General features: G+C 45.0%; 1 protein-coding gene across 1 annotated transcript in view; it reads right to left on the reverse strand.

Annotated features, from left to right (window-relative positions):
• Positions 1-23,038, reverse strand: part of LOC141232795 (Na(+)/citrate cotransporter-like) — a 211,408-nt gene that overhangs the window by 187,958 nt on the left and 412 nt on the right. The window contains exon 2 of the mRNA XM_073667833.1: positions 7,259-7,624. Within this exon, the coding sequence (XP_073523934.1) occupies positions 7,259-7,363 (105 nt within the window). The 5' untranslated portion in view covers positions 7,364-7,624. The remainder of the gene's footprint in view (positions 1-7,258; positions 7,625-23,038) is intronic.

Consider the following 23,038-nt stretch of genomic DNA (forward strand, 5'->3'; position numbering starts at 1 on the left):
TGTCTAAAAAAATTGGTTGTTGCCCAAATAAAAATGAATACAATTTACTAATATACCTTCACTCAAAATATATTACCAATTTTTTAAATATTTTTTGGTACCAACTAAGTAATCTTTATCTTCCTTGGCCAACCCTCTGAACCTACTCATATGGACAGAATCTTTCAATATATGAGGATCTAGTACCATTTACTTCTAAGGAAAAAATAAATTAAACCTGAGCAATTGTATTCCTTAGCAGTCATAGCCATTATATATCTGATTCTGCATTGTTGGAGTTTCTCCAAAAAGATGACAGTAATTAAAAATGATTAATCAGAAGCATATTGTAAGAAAGGGTGGTGTACGGGAGTTGGCTGGAATCGATGGTATGGGTTGTGGTCTTTATCCCATTTGAGTTTATTAGATTCTTGTTTGCATTGATGCCTTCATGTGTGCTCATTAACAGTATAAAGATCTCATAGTAATGACAGAGCGTTGTGCAGGAGATAATATGATCTGTGCACCAGGCTGTGAGTACGCGTGCCACTGTGCCACCTTATGGTGCTCCAAGCAACACCATTTGCCAGATATTCCCCCAAAAGCAATGTCTCTAGGGATGGATAGTTTTGAACCATGGTGACTGATAGAACATGCCAGAATATGGTATATCAAATTACAAAAGAAAAATCCTTGGAATGTCAAATTCAATGGCATGTGGAATTACAGTAGAACCCCATAGTTGCCTATTGTTTAGCATCCCCAAGGTGTGGTTTTTAATTGCATTTTCCTAACATAAACCCAAGCCTGTGTGACCCTTGTTGTAATTTTTAGAGGCTATTGTAAGTGAAGTCGTTTGAGGCTTTAAACCCAATCTGTTATCAGATTTCACAATACAATTATGCATTTATAATTATATACATGGTGTATATACTTTGAAAATCCATGTCAGAATGGCTGCATAACCTTTTATGATAGCCTGACTCAGTGTCGCTCCTCCTTGCTGCTGCTGTTGAGATCTCACTTTGCTCAGTACACGCTACATAGTTACATAGTTACATAGTTACATAGTTTATAAGGCCGAAAAAAGACAAGCGTCCATCCAGTTCAGCCTATTTCTTGTGCACTGCAGCTATTCCGCAGCGTTGATCCAGGGGAAGGCAAACAAAACCCATGCGGTATAGGCCAATTTACATCATTGAGGAAAAATTCACTTCCCGACTCCAATCTGGCAGTCAGATTAAATCCCTGGATTAATTAACTATCACTAAGCATAAGATTTAATTTTATTGTTCTCAAGAAAGGTGTCCAGGCCTCTCTTGAACTCATTAAATGAGTTGGACATCACCAGTTCCTCTCCCAGAGAGTTCCAGAGTCTCACGGCTCTGACCGTAAAGAATCCCCTTCTATGCTGGTGCAGGAACCTCCTTTCCTCCAGACGCATAGTGTGCCCCCTCGTCTTTGTCACCATCCTTAGTATAAACAGGTCATGGGAGAGATCTCTGTATTGCCCCCTGATGTATTTATATATGTTTATGAGGTCTCCCCTAAGCCTTCTCTTTTCCAACGTAAATAGGCCTAATTTTGACAACCTCTCTGGGTATTCTAGTCCCTCCATTCCCTTTATTACCTTAGTCGCCCTCCTTTGTACCCTCTCTAGCTCCAATACCCTCTCTACAGCTGTCAGCAGTGGTGTAACTAGTGTCTGATGGACACTAGCGCAAAATATGGATCTGAGTCTCCAACATGCCACTGGTGTAATAATGTCCCCCATCCTGGTTCCTTTCTGTAATAATCTACCCCATTCTGGCCCCTTCCTATAATAATATCCCCTATCCGGAGCCCCTTCCAGAAATAATGTCGCCATCCTGGCCCCTTCCAGTAATAATGCCCAATATCCTGGGGCCTTCCAATAATAATGCCTCCATTCTGGGACCCATGCTTTAACAATTTCCCTCATCTTGGGCCCCTTCCTCTTCTAATGTTCCCCATCATGTAATAATGTCCCCTGTCGTGGGCTCCTTCATATAAAAATGTCCTCCATCCTCAGTAACTTCTTGTAATAATGTCCAATCTTGGCCCCTTCCAGTAATAATGCCTACCATCCTGGGCCCCATCCTATAACAATATTCCCTTCCTGGTATAATGCCCCCCATCCTGAGCCCCATCCATGTACAAAGCCTCCCATCTTGGGCCCCATCCTATAACAATGTCCCCTTCCTGGTATAGTGCCCCCCATCCTGGGCCCCTTCCATGTACAATGCCTCCCATCTTGGGCCCCATCCTATAACAATGTCCCCTTCCTGGTATAGTGCCCCCCATCCTGGGCCCCTTCCATGTACAATGCCTCCCATCTTGGGCCCCATCCTATAACAATGTCCCCTTCCTGGTATAGTGCCCCCCATCCTGGGCCCCTTCCATGTACAATGTCTCCCATCTTGGACCCCATCCTATAACAATGTCCCCTTCCTGGTATAGTGCCCCCCATCCTGGGCCCCTTCCATGTACAATGCCTCCCATCTTGGGCCCCATCCTATAACAATGTCCCCTTCCTGGTATAGTGCCCCACATCCTGGGCCCCTTCCATGTACAATGCCTCACATCTTGAGCCCCTTCCGTTCTTCTCCAGCACATTTTAAAAAGAAACAAACGATTATTCTTACCTTCCCCACTCTCGCAACGTGTGGCATCCTCCTCTACAGCTGATGCAGAAGCCGACAACTGACTTTGGTGTGCTGACACGGGTAGCGCATGATGTCACAGGCAAGCCAATGTTTGCTGCCGGCCTCTGATTGGCCGGCAGCAGGTATTGCAGTTCAGGGTCTCTGTGCCACAATTCATTTCACCTGAATGTGCATCCAAAGACGCACATCCAGGTGAAATTGGTGTCAGCTACCCCCCATCCTGCATGGGCCCAATTGCACCCTCTGCGACTGCTATCGTTATGCACCTGGCTGTCAGTCAGGCTGAGTGAGTGGGAGTGGTGACTGAATACACTTGGACTCATGAGCTATTTCATTCTATAGCTGGGCTCATTAAATGCTTATCCTAGTAACAGCATTATACAGCCATTTTGAAATAGATTTTCAATGTAAATACACCAGCCTCATCAGAACTGAATTGATCCATTTATTAATGTATGCAGTTTGTATTGTGACATCTGGTGACAAATCCACTTTAAGGGGTTTTTCCCATAAGCACATTTTTTGCAGTATGATTCATAAAAACATAGAACAGAAGAGTTGGAAGGGACCTCCAGGGTCATCGTGTCCAACCCCCTGCTCAATGCAGGATTCAATAAACCATCTCAGACAGATGTCTGTCCAGCCTCTGCTTGAAGACTTCCATTGAAGGAGAACTCACCACCTCTCGTGGCAGCCTGTTCCACTCATTGATCACCTTCACTGTCAAAAAGTTTTTTCTAATATCTAATTTGTATCTTCTTCCATTGATTCTAGCATTTCTTTGTGCAAATTCAACATGCTATAAGTGTCTGACTGATGTAACGCCGCTGCTGGGGTCCCCGTATGACTCCCCTTCCCTTCCATGCAGGGACGCCTACAAACTCACAGCCGTGACTGCGTTTTTACCTCCTCCATCGGGCGTGTCCCTTAGCGTGCTCCCTGCTTCCTGGTCTAGTTCCCAGTTGCCTGTTCTTAAAAGGCCAGCATGCGCACCTCCAAGATGGCCCCCAGCCAGTAGCAGGGAGGCATTTCGTTAAAAAGGCACCCTCCCCAATAGGGAGGTGCCTAAGCAACGTGCTTCATTAGTGTGTTAGTGGTACAACTAGTGCATTGTTAGATCCCCTGGTCCTGGTGTGGCCAGTGTCCTGAACCTGAGTCTCTGGTCCTTGCTTGGCCAGTCCTGGACCTGAAGTCACTGGCCCTTGCGTGGCCAGTCCTGAACCCATTGTCCCTGGTTCTAGTGCGGCCAGTGCCTGAACCTCTTGCTCTGGTCCGTTAACGGCCAGTGCCTGAACCTCGTCCCCTGGTATGTGTGTGGCCGGTACCTGAATCAGTATCCATGTGGCTGAATATTTGCTTGAGTATTCCGTGTATCTGGACTGCTAAAACCAGTATCCAAATCAACCTTTTCTGAATCTCCTTGTCAGTAACCGTTCTGCAGAGGATCCTGAACCTAGTAGTCTGAACGGAGCCCGAGTCCCTTCTGTGTCTGCGTACCAGCAGCTGCAGTACTGGGGACTGCCTAGGAGTGGTACCTGGCGGCTACCTGCAACTCGAGCCTGACTCCACCCCCAGTGAACACCAGGTAGCAACTAAGCTATCCCCCTCCTAATTAACCCGGCCCCGTGGCACAGTGAGTCCACAAACCACATACGCTAACTGCATGCATTACAACTGACAAGAGTCTGACAGGTAAGAAGACTCCACCGATTTTGATAACTGAGGAGTTGAGCTTGCTTGACTGCTTCCATATCTGCAACACACATTGGGCACTCGATTCTGGCAATGATTGGATTCTCATTGTCTGTACCTCCAAACACCAGGACGTCTATGATGCTGGAATGATTGTCCCTGGAGTGATATATAGGGACTGCGCCAAAGAAACATGTTTTCTCAGCTCCACATAGCAGCTGTTTGTGCACATATGTCTCTTTGGACCAACAACAAGGGGATAAAGAATGTAAAGACATCTTGTAGATGCCATTGTTCTCTCAAGACATTACTTGTTTACTGTATGAAAAATAGACCCCTCGTATACTGATTTTGAGTATGTAGGTACATGACTTACTAAAAGGAATGCGAAACATGGGAGATTTATTTGGGAGATGATATGACAGAACGGAGCAACTTCCCAGAGCATCTGTCTCCCCTCACTCTCTAAATATACAAGTGTGATGATATACAGTGCATTTATAAAATCTGAGATGATACGCTAGATTTTTAAAAATAATGGCAATGATAATAATATAATTAATAATTAGTGATGAGTGAGCGTGCTCGTTTAACCCTTTAAACGAGCACGCTCGGGTACTCCTGAGTAGTTTCGGCGTGCTCGGCATTTCAGTTGCAGCGGCTGCATGTGTCACATCTGTTAGGCTATCCCTGCATGTGTCACATTGGTCTAAGGCTGTGTGCCCACGATGCGTTTTTTAAGCGTTTCTGCAGTGGCAATTCCACCGCGGAAACGCTTAAAAAACGCTTGGTAGAAGGTCTGCAATTTTCCCCCACGAAAAAATCCGCAGAACTTACAATTATTTTGCAGAATCGCGGCGTTTGAGCCACCACTGACTTGCATTGGACTGCATAATATCCGGAAGACTACACGTGCACATGCGGATATTATGCACTTCAATGCGCGGATGGTTCCCCGATCTGGAGAGGAGGAGACTCTCCTCTAGACCCGGGTACCATAGTAACTGTAGTTAAAAAAGAATTAAAATAAAAAAACAACTCACCTTCTGATGGCCCCCGGTCTCCTTCTCCGGTGTCTTCGGCTGCTCGCGGTGGTAAAAGGACCTTCCATGACGTCATTTAGGCATGTGACAGGTCACGTGACAGCTGACGTCGGCGGTCGCGTGACCTGTCACATGACTAAATGATGTCATGGAAGGTCCTTTTACACCACCGCGAGCCGCCGAAGACACCGGATGTACCGGAGAAGGAGACCGGGGGCCATCAGAAAGTGAGTATGATGTTTATTTTTTATTTTCACCATTTTTATTCTTTTTTTTACTATTGAAGCGGCATTTGTAGCATCAACTTGGTCATACTATATTAATCCATGCCAGTTGCATGGATTTATATACAGTAGTGTGACCAAGTTGAAAAACACTTTTCCAAGTGATGCTAAAATCGCCTGGAAAGCGCTTGACAACCCACATGCGAAATCGCATGTTAAAAACGCTTCACAAACGCTTCTACCTGGCAGAAAAAACGCATGTAAAGTCGACATGCATTTTTCCTGTCACAGAGATGCAGAAACGCTCAGGAAAAATCCGGAGCATTTCTGCATTGTGGGCACATAGCCTAACAGATGTGACACATGCAGCCGCGGCGGCTGCAACTGAAATACCGAGCACGCCGAAACTACTCAGCGAGTACCAGAGGGTTAAACGTGCACGATCGCTCATCACTATTAATAATAATATGCTAAGAATTTGCCATAGAAATCAATGCAAACATTTAATAGTACAGATTCAGCAGTCACAAGAGTAAACAGCAGGGGATACTATAGAATAGTGGAGACATCTTTCATTGCAACATCTTTGTGCAAATTTATCAATGTTTTACACTATGTATTACAATGGTTTTTAGTGTCTGCATCCTTTGGCCTCAAGTACAACAAATTTAGGAATGCATTTCTTTATACAAATTGCAAAAAAGTCACATACACTAGACAGATCAGAGCTGCCTTAAAAAGGCACAGACTAAATATATTTAGGTTACCACCATTTTTATTACTAATGTGTGACATTTGACATATTGGTATACTCTTTTCTAACATCGGGAAGTGTAGCAATTTGCTTGCATAAAATAAATAAATAAATAAATGACAATTTGCACCAGATTTTTTGACTTTTCATTTGCAACATTAATCGCAGGCTCTAATCTAACATTGGGAATTGTTCTAACCATGTAGTTGTGCTGGCGTGATTTACCCCAAATCATTAATTACCCACATTTGATAAATATGCAATGTCGGAGTTGTAATGCATAGACTAAAGATTTGGTGCAAATTATTAATTTTGATAATCGTTGGGCCAATGTTTCTTGGCTCCAATCCTCAGGTACCCCGTCAGATCATCAGTGTCCCCTCTAAGCTGTTCACTCTGAAAAGGAAAGTGTTAAAACAATATTCTTATAATGATCATCCAGCACAATAACAGCTCTACCTGTCTGGAGGACTTGAAATTTTTAACTCTATAATTTCCAAAGAGCACAACTTTAGGGGAACATCAGTCAAGATTTGAGGATATCCCATAGGAAAGAACAGCTGTGACAACTTCTGACTCAATGACAAAAATGACGTTACACGCAAAATACTAAAGAGATCCTGAAAACACAAACTCATAGGGGAATCCAAGAATAATAATGCTATAGCGGAATGATTGGACATCTTTTGCACTTTGGGAGTTATTTTCCTATTTTTTCTCAATCTTATCAATAATTTTCTGGACGTCAGATATTTGACAGGTGAAGAATAAAAATTTCTTGTCATTACAAATACGTTGTGTTACAACAAGCTTCTTTTAGATCCAAACTAGACTGATATATATATTGTCATAGTGTACATATCAGTAATAATAATTGCTCACCTTTGTGCGGATGACCAGCGGTAGCGGTAACAACAGCAGGGGTGTTGCAAACAGAATTAGAAACCGCTTGCAGTTCAGAAGACACTTCACACATGGTGCCATCATAGAGAACGAGATAGAAAGGATTGATGAACCCAAAGTCCCTCTTGGTTTCCAGCAGCAAGACCCAGAGGTGTATCGTCCTGCAGCGCTTGGGAGATGTGACTACACTAGGACTCCTCACAATGATATAGTGCGGAGGTAGATAGTGGGAGGTGATCAAGGTGTGTTTTGTAAGATCTTCTGTCAAGCTGCATTTCCAAGGCAAGGTCACAGTCCAACCTCACTATACAAAATGCTGGGTGGAGCGAGCAGCCTGTATCACCACTGCAAAAGATAGATGAGATGGTCAGATCACAAGAGCTTCATTGGCTGGGAACATACAGAATGTGGATGTATGCCCTGTGCTTAGGTCAGCATTCTGCTCAATGGCATAAGGCAGCCCCCTGCCTGCACAGATAATATTGTATAATGATGCGGCTTTAAAGCTTCACTGCTTCTCTCTGATTGTGTCACGGAAACTGTGTGGAAGTTATACTGGGAGCGCTCCAAGTCTATCATTGCGTCAGTGAAAATACGGCAAATCTACTCTTCTGTTCTCTACTGCCATCTGCTGAGCAATATTGAAATGGAATCAAGGGGTTAAATGGGGACATGCCAAATTTCCAGGCGATGCACATTGATTACATTGCCCTATTAAAGGGAATCTGTCACCAAGTTACAGAGCAGGGGGCACTGAGTACATTTTGGGAGTAAATATTTAGTATAAACTTTTGTTTTATTTAAAAAGTAACTGTGGTTTACATTTTTATTTCGTAATTCAATAGTGCACATGAAAATAAGAAACTTTGTAATATATTTTGTCAGAGAAATCTGCTTCTTTCATCTCCTGGATTGAGGTTCCACTCTCAGTTCTTGGGTAAAATCTGTAATTATTACAGAGATAGGAGATGACAGCTGGTACTTTTAAAATTCTATGGAAGGAGGGGCTAGAGGCCGACAAACGTTCTGCTGCAAGTTCTGTAGAACTTTATGAGCACCAACCGCCATCTGTCTCAGCAATGGGAATGTCTGTATTCAATGTAGACAGATGTTACTTGTAAATTGAGAGTTTTAAGCATGACTGATCAGTCCTGGAGGAGAAATAAGTGAATTTCTCTGATTAGATATATTACAAAGTTTGGTATTTTCATGTGTACTATTGATTTATTAACAAAATAATAACGGTTAATCTTTAATCATTTTATACTCTTGCTCTTTCTGGAATTGTCATGACTTTTGGATAATGGATGGACCCTCACTTATTAGCAAATGACCCAAACTACATAGCCCAATAAAATAAAACACACAACACGTTATTTTGGTGACAAAAGGCAACAGCTTTTATTTAAAATCACATGAGTATCGTAAGAGTCAGGTGAAATGCTAGGCAAGTATATTCTGTGATTCATTAACCCCTTCATCCCCGGGCCATTTTCATTTTTCTGTTTTCGTTTTTTGGTCCCATTCTTCCCAGACCCATAACTTTTCTATTTTTTTGATCAATATAGCCGTGTGAGGGTTTTTTGCGGCACAAGTTGTACATTTAAAAAACACCATTGGATTTACCATATCGTGTACTAGAAAGCGGGAAAAAAATTCCAAGTGCGGTGAAATTGCCAAAAAAGTGCAATTCAACAGTTGTTTATTTTTTTTTACCATGTTCACTAGCTGCTAAAAATTTCCTGCCATTATGATTCTCCAGGTCATTAAGAGTTCAAAGATACCAAACAAGTATAGGTTCTTTTTTATTTAAGTGGTGAGAAAAAAAAGTGCCACTTTCCGAGACCCCTAGAGTCTCCATTTTTTTAGATCTGGGGCCGGGTGAGGGCTTATTTTTTGCTTGCTGAGCTAACATTTTTATTGATACCATTTTGGGGTTGATACGATGTTTTGATCGCCCGTTATTATATTTTATTGCAATGTTGCAGCGACCAAAAAAATGTAATTCTGCCATTTTGATTGTTTTTCTCGTTACGCCGCTTACCGATCAGATTCTTTGTTTTATATTGATAGATCGGGCGATTCTAAACGATACCAAATATTTGTATATGTGATTTTTTTTTATTGTGTTATTTTGAATGGGGCGAAACGGGGGTGATTTAAACTTTTGTATTATTTTCATATTTTTAATATTTTTAAAAACATTTTTTTTACTTTCTACCTGCTTCAGTAGTCTCCATGGGAGACTAGAAGATGCGATCAGATCGCCCGTGTGTAGCAGAAATACTATGAGTGTCGACCCCTGGGCGGCGCTCATAGCACCCCGGCAATGACAACCACAGGGGTCTCCTGCAGACCCTAGGTTGTCATGCCAACCCATCGGCGACCCGCGGTCATGTGACACGGGTGACGATGGGCGGGACTAGTGACGTCCTTCCGCTGCTTCCATGATAAATGCCGCTGTCAGAGATTGACAGCAGCATTTAACATTTACAGTGCCTACAAGTAGTATTCAACCCCCTGCAGATTTAGCTGGTTGACACATGCGGAATTAACTTGGCATTGTGACATTTGTACTGTAGATCAGCCTGGAAGTGGGAAATGCACTGCAGCAAATTTTTTTTTTTTTTTTTTTTTAAAAACGTAAAAAGTTAATTCAGAGTGTCATTTATTATTCAACCCCTCAAACCACAAGAATTCTGTTTGGTCCCCCTAAAGTATTAAGAAGTAGTTCAGGCACCAAGAATAATGAGCTTCACATGTGTGGATTAAAGATCTCTTTTGCCAGCCTTTTCAGACTATTTAAGACCCTCCCCAAACTTGTGAACAGCACTCAGACATGGTCAACATGGGAAAGACAAAGGAGCATTCCAAGGCCATCAGAGACAAGATCGTGGAGGGTCACAAGGCTGGCAAGGGGTACAAAACCCTTTCCAAGGAGTTGGGCCTACCTGTCTCCACTGTTGGGAGCATCATCCGTAAGTGGAAGGCTTATGGAACTACTGTTAGCCTTCCACGGCCAGGACAGCCTTTGAAAGTGTCCTCCCGTGCCGAGGCCAAGCTTGTCCGAAGAGTCAAGGCTAACCCAAGGACAACAAGGAAGGAGCTCCGGGAAGATCTCATGGCAGTGGGGACATTGGTTTCAGTCAATACCATAAGTAACGTACTCCACCGCAATGGTCTCCGTTCCAGACGAGCCTGTAAGGTACCTTTACTTTCAAAGCGTCATGTCAAGGCTCGTCTACAGTTTGCTCATGATCACTTGGAGGACTCTGAGACAGACTGGTTCAAGGTTCTATGGTCTGATGAGACCAAGATCGAGATCTTTGGTGCCAACCACACACGTGACGTTTGGAGACTGGATGGCGCTGCATAAGACCCCAAGAATACCATCCCTACAGTCAAGCATGGTGGTGGCAGCATCATGCTGTGGGGCTGTTTCTCTGCCAAGGGGCCTGGCCATCTGGTCCGCATCCATGGGAAGATGGATAGCACGGCCTACCTGGAGATTTTGGCCAAGAACCTCCGCTCCTCCATCAAGGATCTTAAGATGGGTTGTAATTTCATCTTCCAACAAGACAATGACCCAAAGCACACAGCCAAGAAAACCAAGGACTGGTTCAATAGGGAAAAAGTCAAGGTGTTGGAGTGGCCTAGTCAGTCTCCTGACCTTAACCCAATTGAAAACTTGTGGAAGGAGCTCAAGAATAAAGTCCACATGAGACACCCAAAGAACCTAGATAACTTGGAGAAGATCTGCATGGAGGAGTGGGCCAAGATAACTCCACAGACCTGTGCCGGCCTGATCAGGTCTTATAAAAGACGATTATTAGCTGTAATTGCAAACAAGGGTTATTCCACAAAATATTAAACATAGGGGTTGTATAATAATTGACCCACACTTTTATGTTTAAAATTTAATAAAATTCAACTGAGCAACATAACTTTTTGGTTTGTAAGATTTATGCTTCTGTTCATAAAACCTACTCTCGCTTGCAGTTTGAAGGCTCTAACTTATTTGCATCTTATCAAACCAGCTAAATCTGCAGGGGGTTGAACACTACTTGTAGGCACTGTAACATGTTAACAGCAATTCCATCCGCGACTGTTAGTGGCACATGACAGCTGATCAGATCAGCTGTCATGTGCCCAGAAAGGTGTGGGCTCATGGAAACAGGCTGGTGAATGTTAAATTTCAATACCCAAGCCTATTGTTCCAGCAGGATATAAGACACCAGCAAAGATGTCTGAAGGCAGCTTGTACCACTTTCGCTACTGATAAAACTTTTACAGTCATTGAGAAATTGAAGGTTGGAAAGTTTTGCTAGCAGCCAACCGCTGTCTAAACTGTGTGGCTATAGAGCGAACAATCATTTGATCAACAGCTATATCCCCTGACTCTATACACAGGAGCATGGCTGGACTGGCCATCTGGCAATTCTGGCAAATGCTACATGGGCTGGTTCCAGCTGTGGGTCTCTCCTTCGGGCATGCCTGCATGACTGAAACCGGTGGTTCCTGGGAGAAATACAATTTATTTTGTCGTGGGTGCAACACTTTCAGTACAGCGGCTGGGCACCTTCATAATACTATAAACCTGCAGATTAACCCTATATCTGCAGGTAAATAGAGTTATCTGACCTGACAGGTTCCCTTAAAATTTAACATAGTGTTATTCTGGCTTCACAGAAGTTTTCATTCTGTAAATGTGATATATATCTCGAGTGATCCACAAAAATCGATGAACATATATCACATTCACTTCATAGCAAGTGGGCCTGTGTGCTCGCAAATGCCAGGGCTGAATTTAAGTCCCAGTCCGACCCTGCACAGGAGTTCTCAGGTTGGTCGAGTGCTCATGCGTTCTCTATGAAAGAGCTGCTGTCAGACATTTCTGGCAGTGGCTTATCGCCAAGAGAACAAAAGAATTGGTTGGTGGAAATCCAATGTGCAAGATGTTTCTCTCCCCAGACATCATCTGTCAGGGACGGCATACACATTAGACTGTTGGCCAATTCTGCCAATATAGTCGGCCAATCTTGCCAATATAGTCTAATGTGTTTGTGGGCCTTAAGTCAATGGGAGAATGAAACACACTACATATAAAAAGTACAATTTCAGAGCTTTGGTATATTTTTCCAAACACAGCATGGTCTACATGTAGTTTTTTCACGTGTTTTTAGATATGACAAAAATGCTTGTGTGTATAAAAAAATGCTTGCAAAAAAATGCATGAAAATTGTGGAAGCAAAAAAAAAATGCTAAGAAGGAAAAGAAACCAAAACTGCAATCATTATTACTACAGCTACATTTGTATTTCTTTATCCAGCCAAAATAGTATCTGGTGACACTGGGGACACAGGTATGTATGCAGGTAGTGTGTTTATCTGCTACAGTCAGATTAGAAGGTTTGCACCAGAGATAACATTGGTGATTAGTAATCTCTCCATGATCTATTATCAGGGAAATGTAAGCAATAAGTAGCTGTAACGCTATTCAAGAAGAATTCAGGTAATTAGTGAGTTGATATAAAAACTCACAATGTACATAGAAGTGTGATGTCAGTGACTTCTGTCAAGAAAATTGATGGAATCCAGCTGCCTGTAAATATTGGGAGCTAACAAGAAGATCAGCATCAAACAAGCTTTCGTGGACAGTGTATTGTCTGCTTAATCTGCACAGACATTTGTATAACAATCTGTATCTGTTGTAGGAAGCCACATGGAAATTCACGTTCCATTAAGGACTGTGATCAATATTGGAGTCTGCAGATGTAGAGGAAGCCATTCTAATAAACATTTGATGTAATTTATTTGTGCTTTTATTTAATGGTTCCATTTTGTTGGGGAAACATGGATTACTATTTCTTATTCATTTCTGTTTGGCAAAAACGAATTGATAGGACAAGTGTCCAATTTATGATGAAAAATATATATGAAATGGTGCGTTATTTCTCTTTTTTACTATCATCTTATTGCTTAGCACTGCTCCCTTGCAGCACTGGGATCTTTGGTTTGAACTCGACGATGGGTAACGTCCTCCTACACTCCACAAGAATGTACAGGTTAGCTTTGAATTTGAAGCTTTAGTAGAAGATAAGTTACAGATCAGTGATAATTATATGCTCCCTGGCTGCTGCTGTGGTTGCAAAAGCTGTTACAGCTCTCAGTAACTATACAGTTTGAGACTGCTGCTGAGACTGGGAGAGCTGGGTGATGGCCTGGGGCGTACATAGAAATCATGGGGCCTCATAGCTGAAGTTCTAATTCCATCCCCCCACACACAAAGAAAAAAATATATATATCTCACAATTTTGCAGCCCCCTCCCCCTGGCAAAGTATGGTGACCCCCAGCCCAGTATGATGCCCCATGATCACAACACCTCCCGTCACACAATATGATGGCCACTCACACAGCCCTCCAAACAGTATAATGGTCCCCACACAACATGATGGACATCACACAAGCCTCTACACTGTATAATTGCTCGCATACAGTATAATGGCCCCCAAATAGCCCTGCAAATAATATATCGGCTCCCACATAGCCCTGCAAACAATATAACAGCCCCGATTCCGCCCTCCAAACAGTATGGATAATCATTAACCATTATCAGTCAATGGAGTCCACCTGATGCTGCTGGTATCTGTCATGTCCGTCATGTGGTGGGTCCATCCCTGGCATGAAAGGAATTTTCTGTTCCTAATACAGAACCATAGCGAACTAGTGATCTGAATGAAAATGATAGACTTTTTTGTACAAATCTGATGTGTCAGTCATGAGAAATCTAGTATAGAAGCCACATGTAAATCAGCCTGGAAGTGCATGGTGGGTGTGTCAGTGCACTTGGAAGAAGCAGACCAAGTACACTGACATGCCTCCAGTGCACATCATGTCTACTTTGCCTATGGCTTTTATGTACATTTCTCATGAATGACATTGTACAAAAATGTATCACCTTTATTGGGAGGCAAGCTTTTACAGACACATGCCACTACTTTTATTTATAAAAATGTGCTGGCAGGTTCCCTTTAAGTGTTTCCTTTTTGCATTTATATTGCCTTATACTGCAGAGATTTTGTGTTAATTTATGTGTTAAAGTACCATAGATATTACATATTTCCATACTACATGGATTTGGAAATGTTCTTTAATACAAAGTAAATATAACGCAATCATGTTATTTGATGACACAAAAGATTTAATCAGGAGCAGGAAATAAAAGCTGAACCTGTTCTTCAGCTACAGATGCCAGTTCCACCAACATGAAATCCCACGTAGAATAGAATCACTAACTTGCAGGACAGGATGGCAAACCTTCCATATGTCACAGAATGTGAATCACATATGTTGTGTTTCTTAAGGTGAGGGGACAGGGCGAAATATGAGGGGACAGTACAGAAATCCTACTAATTATCTTTCTACACCTAGGCCTGGGACGGTGAAGAGGGGCCATCCTCTACGTCTAGAGAAAAGTAGGATTCATTACAGATGTGGATTCTTGTCGTATGTGGAGTCAGGAAGGAATTTTTCCCAGAATTTGGGGCTATTACAGGGATGAGCAATTAATTTTCCCAAGGGGCCACGAGAGACCACATGTTGTGGAGGGCTGAACCAATAGGCTGAAATTAATTATTTTCAATATTAATATTAACATATGAATTATATATATTATTTTATATTATTAATTGTATCATACAATATTGGGAAGAATGATGTGTGTGGCGCCCCTGAGGGTTCAGTCGCCACAGAGGTACTGCACCTCACCCAGAGGTGTGGTATCTCCTTCTCTCAGGTAAGGAGGGAGTGCTGCCCGGGACCCCAACACCCGCATTCAACACTACACTGCTCCAGGCCGGCTGGAAGGGCAAGATGCATTGTGTTTTCCTGCTGAGCCCTGACCCTGGCTGGAGTGGGGGGAATCAAAGGTAGGGGGAACCAGTAGTGGGTGTGGGTGGAGAAAGTAGAGTAGGGGAGCACCATAGTAGGAGGTATATAAAAAGGGAAGCCATCTTAGGGTGGCAGGACAGAAGAAGATCAGTGAGTGAGGACAGTCAGTCAGGGAGCAGAGTCTCGTTAGGAGCTCTGCTCCACAAGTGGGGCCTAGTGATAGAGGCCCAGGAGGGGAGCAGAGGAGGAAGGCTCCGTTCTATAGAAGGGATCCCAGGGGTTACGGCGAGTGCAGGACGCACCCGTATGCCCCGAATCTGCCAGGTGTCAGAGGGATCAGGCCGCAAGAAGGGGACCGGCCACTGGACCAGCCGTGTTACTCCAGGTCTCAGCTGGAAAAAACAGAGGCTTCTGACTTTTATAGTGCAGTTGCCACAGCCTCATCCTAGTCACCGTGAGGGTCAAGTAGGTCCGGGAACTCCAGGGTGCCCAGAGGGACTTCAGAGCACCCGATCGGGACTGTGAGTGGCGACGCGCAGGGCAGGAGGGAGCAGACCCAGCGTGAGAAGTCAGTCTAGCAAGGAACATAAGGATAGTGGGGTTCCGTCAAGCACGCCTGACACATCTGAGGAAGAGCTGAACCCCCGGTCTGGTGAACGCAGCGCGACGTGGGAGGCTGACACCCGTACAGTGTACCTGTGGAACTTACATAAGAACTGTGAGCAAAAACTAGGATGACTGCACTGCACTGCCTCCGTCAATTATTTCAGCTGCGCCATCTCTCCCTCTGCACTACAAGTCCAAGCATCACCACCCACCATCAAACTCCACACTGCCCCGGGGGCCCGCTCCACCTGTGAGGAGCAGAAACACCTCAGCTGCCATCCCATCACCCCCCGGAGGTCTGCAGCAGCGCTGGTAATCCTTACCAGGTACCACAGGTGGCGTCACAAACTATTTATTTTATTTTTATTTCTATCCAAGTTCCAATCCCCTTCTTGGTTGACCACCCTGGGCCACGGACCAGGCCAGCCACTGTGACATATCCCCCCCCAGCATCCATAGGCCTGACTGCCGACTACCCCATTGCACCGGGGGCGCGTCATGTGCTGATGTCTGTAGCGCCACAAAATGCCTGCATGTGTGATATAATTCATATGTATTGCCAGTTATGGTGAGGGATAAGTTCTCTGCTGTTTTCATTACATACACATATTGCTACCCGATCCCTTACTGGAGGATTGTGCACTTTTGTCCAAATCAGAAAGTTGTGCACAATCTCTCAGAGAGGGGAGGAGGTGCTTGAGCTGTAGTGTGAGGAAGTTCTCTGTGCAAGGGAGAGAAGTGTACTCTCTGCATGTACAAGCTGCACAAGGCAGGGTCCAGTCCCTAGAGACAGAGACTTCCAGAGTCTGTGCTAAACTGAAAGACTGCTCGGTCTTCATATAACGAGCAGTAAAGTGTTTTACCTGGGAGCTCAGCAACCGCATGGAGTCACAGAGACACTTCTGCAAGAGAAAGTGAGTGTTCTGACAGGATTCTTGTTGCCTGCTCGCTGGAAGGGATCACAGATCCAGTAACTGTTTACATTGGACCCCTGGGGATCCAAGGAAGCATTTACCAGAGGTATGATTAGCTGCAGGAAGGCTACGCAACCTCATAGCAGAGAATCTGAACCCTCACCATGCAGGTCTGACCAAAACCCTGTATGTGACTGTATAGAATGTTCTGGGACTGTTTGCAAAACTCCAGTAAAAGGTACAAACTGGTTATTACCCTGTCTCAAGCTGATTATTTCCTGCTGCACCATTCCTGCTCCAACTCCACTGGGAGCCAGCCCTAATTGGGAAGGGTTAATCATCTGGCACTTCTCATCACCACCTAACTCCCAGGGGCCTTCCATCAGTGCCCGGCCATACCAGGCCAAACATCTCAACTGGCGTCACAAACCATTTTATTATTAACCCCCACAATTGATAAAGACTTGAGCGCCCTTGGTCGGACCATACCAGCACTCGGACTGCCATGCACCAGTACCGTGACTGCAGCTGCCTGGCTGAGGCGACACGCTGATATCTCCCTATATACCGTTTGAACCCAAATACTGCACCTTCTATATATTGTATGAACCCCCCACAGCCCCTTACATACCATAAGAGCCCCCATACAGCCTCCCTATATACAGCATGAGCCCTACACAGCCTCCCTATATACAGCATGAGCCCCACACACCCTCTCCATATACAGCATGAGCTCCACACAGCCTCCCCGTATACAGCATAAGCCCCACACAGCCTCTCCGTATACAGCATGAGCCCTACACAGCCTCCCTGTATACAGCATGAGCCCTACACAGCCTCCCTGTATACAGTGTAAGCCACACATAGCCTCCCTGTATACAGCATGAGCCCCACACAGCCTACCTATATACAGCATGAGTCCCACACAGTCTCCCCATATACAGCATGAGCCTCACACAGTCTCCCCGTGAACAGCATGAGAGCCCCACAGCCTCCCCATGTCCAGCATGAGAGCTCCATAGCCTCCCCATTTCCAGCATGAGAGTCCCACAGCCTCCCCATGTCCAGCATGAGAGCCCTACAGCCTCTCCATGTCCAGCATGAGAGCCCCATAGCATTCCCATGTCCAGCATGAGAGCCCCACAGCCTCCCCATGTCCAGCATGAGAGCTCCATAGCCTCCCCATTTCCAGCATGAGAGTCCCACAGCCTCCCCATGTCCAGCATGAGAGCCCTACAGCCTCTCCATGTCCAGCATGAGAGCCCCATAGCATTCCCATGTCCAGCATGAGAGCCCCATAGCATCCCCATGTCCAGCATGAAAGCCCCATAGACTCCCCATGTCCAAGATAAGAGCCCCATAGCCTCCCCATGTCCAGCATGAGAGCCCCATAGCCTCCCCATGTCCAGCATGAAAGCCCCATAGCCTCCCCATGTCCAGCATGAGAGCCCCATAGCCTCCCCATGTCCAGCATGAGACCCACATAGCCTCCCCATATCCAGCCAAATATCCCATACACATGAGAGAAAAAAAAAAAGAATACCACGTACTCATCCCAGTCCAGTTCCCCCGGCGCTCTGCTTCTGCTCCTGTCTCCGATGCGGTGACTCTCCCCAGTGCACAGCTGATGCAATGAAATGCAGTTAGCGTGGGTGGAGAGAGCGGTGACAGCGAGCTGACGGGCATGGTGCGGCCCATTGACCACTGTTTTCTAGCCCATCGGGTGTCTCAGTCTGTCGGCCAGACTGGAACAGCCAGAGGGCTATTAGAATCTGCCTGATGGGGTTTTTGTGTTCCTCTAGATCAACATATTAGAGCAGGGGTGGGCAATTAATTTTCCCAAGGGCCACATGAAAGACTGTGACTGTTGTGGAGGCCGGACCAATTGGCTAAAATTAATTCTGCTCACTATTAATATTAACATATTAATTTTAATTATTTTATATTAATATTAATTTTAGCACTTAATATTGAGCAGAAACAAGTATGCTGACATCCTCCTATATATTGTATGAGTGCACACAGCCTCCCTTTATAATGTATGAGCCCACACATAACCTGCTATATACAGTATGAACTCCCACTTAGCCTCCTATATACAGCTTAAACCCTACATAGCCTCCATATATGGTATGAGCCCACATAGCCTGCCATATAGAGTATGAGCCCCACATAGTCTCCTATATACACTAAGAGCCCCACATACCAACATAGCTTCCATATATACAGTGTGAGCCCCACATAGCCTCCTATATACACTACGAGCCCCACATTCCAACATAGCCTCCATATATACAGTATGAGCCTCACATACCCACATAGCCTCCATATATACAGTTTGAGTCCCACATAGTCTCCCATAGACAGTATGAGACCCCCACATAGCCTCTCATATACAGTATGAGCCCCACATAGTCTCCAATATACATCCTATGTACATACAAACATCCCATATACGTGAGAAAAAAAACACTGCATACTCACCTTGCTCCCATTCCCCCGGCGCTCTGCCTCTGCTCCTGTCTCCGGTGCATTGACTCACATGCTGATAGGTGGAAAAAGTGGCAGGCAACCCTTCTTCCATCAATGTGTTCACCGCTGTCTTCCTCCCGAGGATGTGGATTGCGGTGACGGCGGATGGATGGCAGGCGGGGGCCAGTTTCAGCCCTGACTGTGCAGCCAGAGGGCCGGACGTGGCCTGTGGGTCACACTTTGCTCATATCTGTATTAGAGTATAGTTTGAACTCAATAAGTTATGTCTATCTTCAACCTAAAAGACTATGAAACTATGAAACATATACATGCATGTGTTCTGTATGTAGAGAGGGAAGTATACCACTGATGAATATCTCTGACAGCAGCTCATCTCATTCCAAATTGTCAATCCTGTTCTCCCCCAATTTCATCTGTTGAGGAAGAGTCAAGAGGCTCCCATAAATATTAGACGGTTACCCGGTCCCCCAGAGATTGGTGGATTTTGGGGGTGTAGCACCCCGAGGGCTCGGTTGCTACAGAGGTATTGCACCTCACCCAGAGGTGTGGTATCTCACTCTCAGGTAAGGATGTAGTGTGGACCAGGGCCCCGACACCTGCATGCATTACACCACATTTCCGGGGGGCAGGGCGACCGATATGCTCCAAGTAGAGCACGACAGTCCCTGTCCCTGGCTGGAGTGGGGGGAGGGAACACCGAGGAAGGGGGGGACCCTGTAGTGCATAGGAGGGAGAGGGCAGTTCCTGGGTGCACCTAGAGGGAGGTATAAAAGGTGGGCACCATCTTAGTTCAAAGAGAAGTCAGTGGGAAGTCAGTCAGCTCAGTAGCTGGGAGCAGAGGCTCTGCATGGGCTCTGCTCCGCAGGCAGGCCTGAGAATAGGCCGGGGCCTGGAGGGGGAAGAAGGAAGAAAGAGGAGCGGAGGAGGCTCCAGGAACAAGGAACGAAGGGACCCCAGGGGTGCGGACCGGCGAGTCGCCACCGCACTCCCGAATCTACCTGCGTAGAAGGGTCAGGCCAAAGGGGGAGACCGGTCCCCGAAACTAATGGAGGCGGGGAACTACCCTCAGCTAGAAACCGGAGGCTGTGACATTTCACGTGGCGCAGCCCCTCGCTACACCTGCTAAGAAGGCACCACATAGAGTCAGGGAAACTGGCGCCAAGTTTTACCAGAGAAGGCCCGAGGCAGGCGGACAGAAGCGAGGTCACTGGCGGGGTATGACAGGCCAGAGAAAGGACACACAAAGGGGGTCCTGTGAAGCGCTCCAAAGTTATCTGGGAGTAGGCCGAGCCCCTCACCTGGTGAACACAGTGCGACGTGGGACGTTATGACCAGCTGTAGTAATGTGGATAAAGAACTGTGAGTAAATAGCCTGGACTGCATTACAGGACTCTGTGTCGTTACTGCTACTCCTGCGCACCATCACCCCCAACATCCACACTTGCTTCCCTGAGGCTATACTCCTCCCTTGGGGAGTTATACTATTTCCTGCTGCACTCACAACACCAACCTCAGCGGTCTGCCCTGCAGCGGCGGTTCACTCTGACCGCAATCCACGGGTGGCGTAGTCGGACATTTAATCACAAAACCCTATAAATAGACTGCCATTTGAGTTGACCACCCTGAGCCACAGGACCGGGTCCCCGCCACGCAAGGACTACAACCCCCAGCAGCATCCGCAACGGGTCCGGTTCCGGGTATCCCCACACACGCGCGGCCCAGGGGGCGCGTCAGGGGCATTTACACTTTTAAGATATAACTTTAAACCACTTGTTATTCTTCAAATGAATTGAGATTAAGAGACTATGGTAAATATAGGTTAACATTGCAGCAGTAATGGAGAATGGAAGCTTTGTGACAAGCTATAGAATCAAAATTGTCTTGGAGATCGTGTCCTAGTTGATCACCCAGATTACTTATTTCATTTTTACAACTGCACTGGAAAATACAATAATTGTATTGAAACAGCAAGATATAGCCTAGTCAGTGACACATCCCTGTAATCATGCTCTCTTCCCCTGTATCATTGTGTTCTCAGGTTACATAGCAAAAACTCGGTGACAGATTTCCTTTAAACGGGCCAATGCGCATTAGATGGCTGTCGGCTGATTGTTCTTCCAACAGTCATCTCAGCTGGCTCTCGCATACACAGGAGCGGTCGTACGGCCGAGCGTTCATGTGTTCTCTATGAGAAAATCTCCAGAACAACGTGATGGCAGTCCAAACTTGAACATGCACGATGAACATCTCTCCTGACCTTTAGTCAGCCGGCGACTCACACACATTAGATTGTCGGCTGAACATGTCAATATTGACGCATTCGGTCGACATTAGTCTAATGTGTATGGGGCCTTAAGTCAGAAATAGAACAATGAAAAAGAAATGCTAAGAAGCACAGACCACTGCTTGTCTACAAATAAGTGTATAAAGCATTCATAGAAAACTTTAATTTTATGAAAAACTTCTCACACCTATTGTAGTTATCATGCATACTTTACTTTGTAAATGCACATTATGCAATAACCTGTTTGTCTGTATAATCTGGAAAATATTGATTGAGCATCTGATTTCTGCTTAAACGAACATTGTCTGCTATACCGTAAATTTCGACACAAGAGGTGGCGAAATAGTTCCTAAGCTTAACATTTATTGTTTTATGTCTCCAAGGAAAACAAACAGAGCTGAAAGTCTATAGCCCCCGTCTCACATAGCGAGATCACTAGCGAGATCGCTGCTGTGTCACGGTTTTGGTGACGCAACAGCGACCTCACCAGCGATGTCGCTATGTGTGACACTTTGCAATGATCAGGCCCCTGCTGTGAGGTCGCTGATCGCTGCAAAGTGTCCTGGACCATTTTTTGGTCGTTGCTCTCCCGCTGGTCAGCACACATCGCTGTGTGTGACCAGCGGGAGCAGCGATCAGGCTGGTAACTATGGTAACCATCGGGTTACTAGGGGCACACGCGCACCTAGTAACCCATTGTTTATCATGGTTATGAGCCTGCTAAAGTGAGCGGTAACCTCCTGCTCACCGTAGCAGAGTGGTAACCATGATAAACAGTGGGTTACTAGGAGCGCGTGTGCCCCTAGTAACCGGATGTTTACCATAGTTACCAGCCTGCTCCTGCTTCAGCGACCACATAGCAACGATCCCTGACAGGTCGTATCGTTGTCGGGATCGTTGCAGCGTCGCTAAGTGTGACGGGGCCTTATCACATCATGTACTTCCGCAATCAATGTCAATGTCTGCTATTGCGTTACGTTGGCATGTACAGGTTAGCACTGACATTAGTCTTTTCAGAATCTCTTTTTTTTCCAGGATATTAATAAAACTTTTTTTTTGCTCTGATGTACGATTCTTAGGGACAAGAACTGCTTATAAAAGCTATTTAGAGTTTTCTGAATTCAAACTCAAACTTAACTAAAACTTTTTAGTGTCTTCAGATGAGCTCACATTACACAGTAGGTTTATCTGTCTGTGTAAACCACAGATAAGACTGAATGATATTGAGATGAACTGTATCAAACAGCATACAACCTGATAAGTGGATAAAGTGGATTCTTCTTTGCCTGTACAAGTGAAAGGAACAGTAGCTTTCCAATCTGTTATCAGCGCTACTGTAGCTCCAAAGTAGGATTTTGTAAACATTTTCAACGTCTCTTCCGCCATCCATTATACATGAACTTACATTGTGAACCCTAGTGTAATAAGACATATTTTCTGTGTTTTTTACAGGATGGCATGTAATCCTATTATTGAATCATCTTTGATCTATAACTCATCCATCTGCACAAAAGAAACAAATTCTAAGACAAATGCAGCTCTGGAGCATTATCAATATTTTAAGAAAATGCC

Source organism: Phyllobates terribilis, unplaced genomic scaffold (assembly GCF_046119375.1).
Source record: "Phyllobates terribilis strain yellow unplaced genomic scaffold, ASM4611937v1 Scaffold_2__4_contigs__length_985480577, whole genome shotgun sequence".
Taxonomy (NCBI): domain Eukaryota; kingdom Metazoa; phylum Chordata; class Amphibia; order Anura; family Dendrobatidae; genus Phyllobates; species Phyllobates terribilis.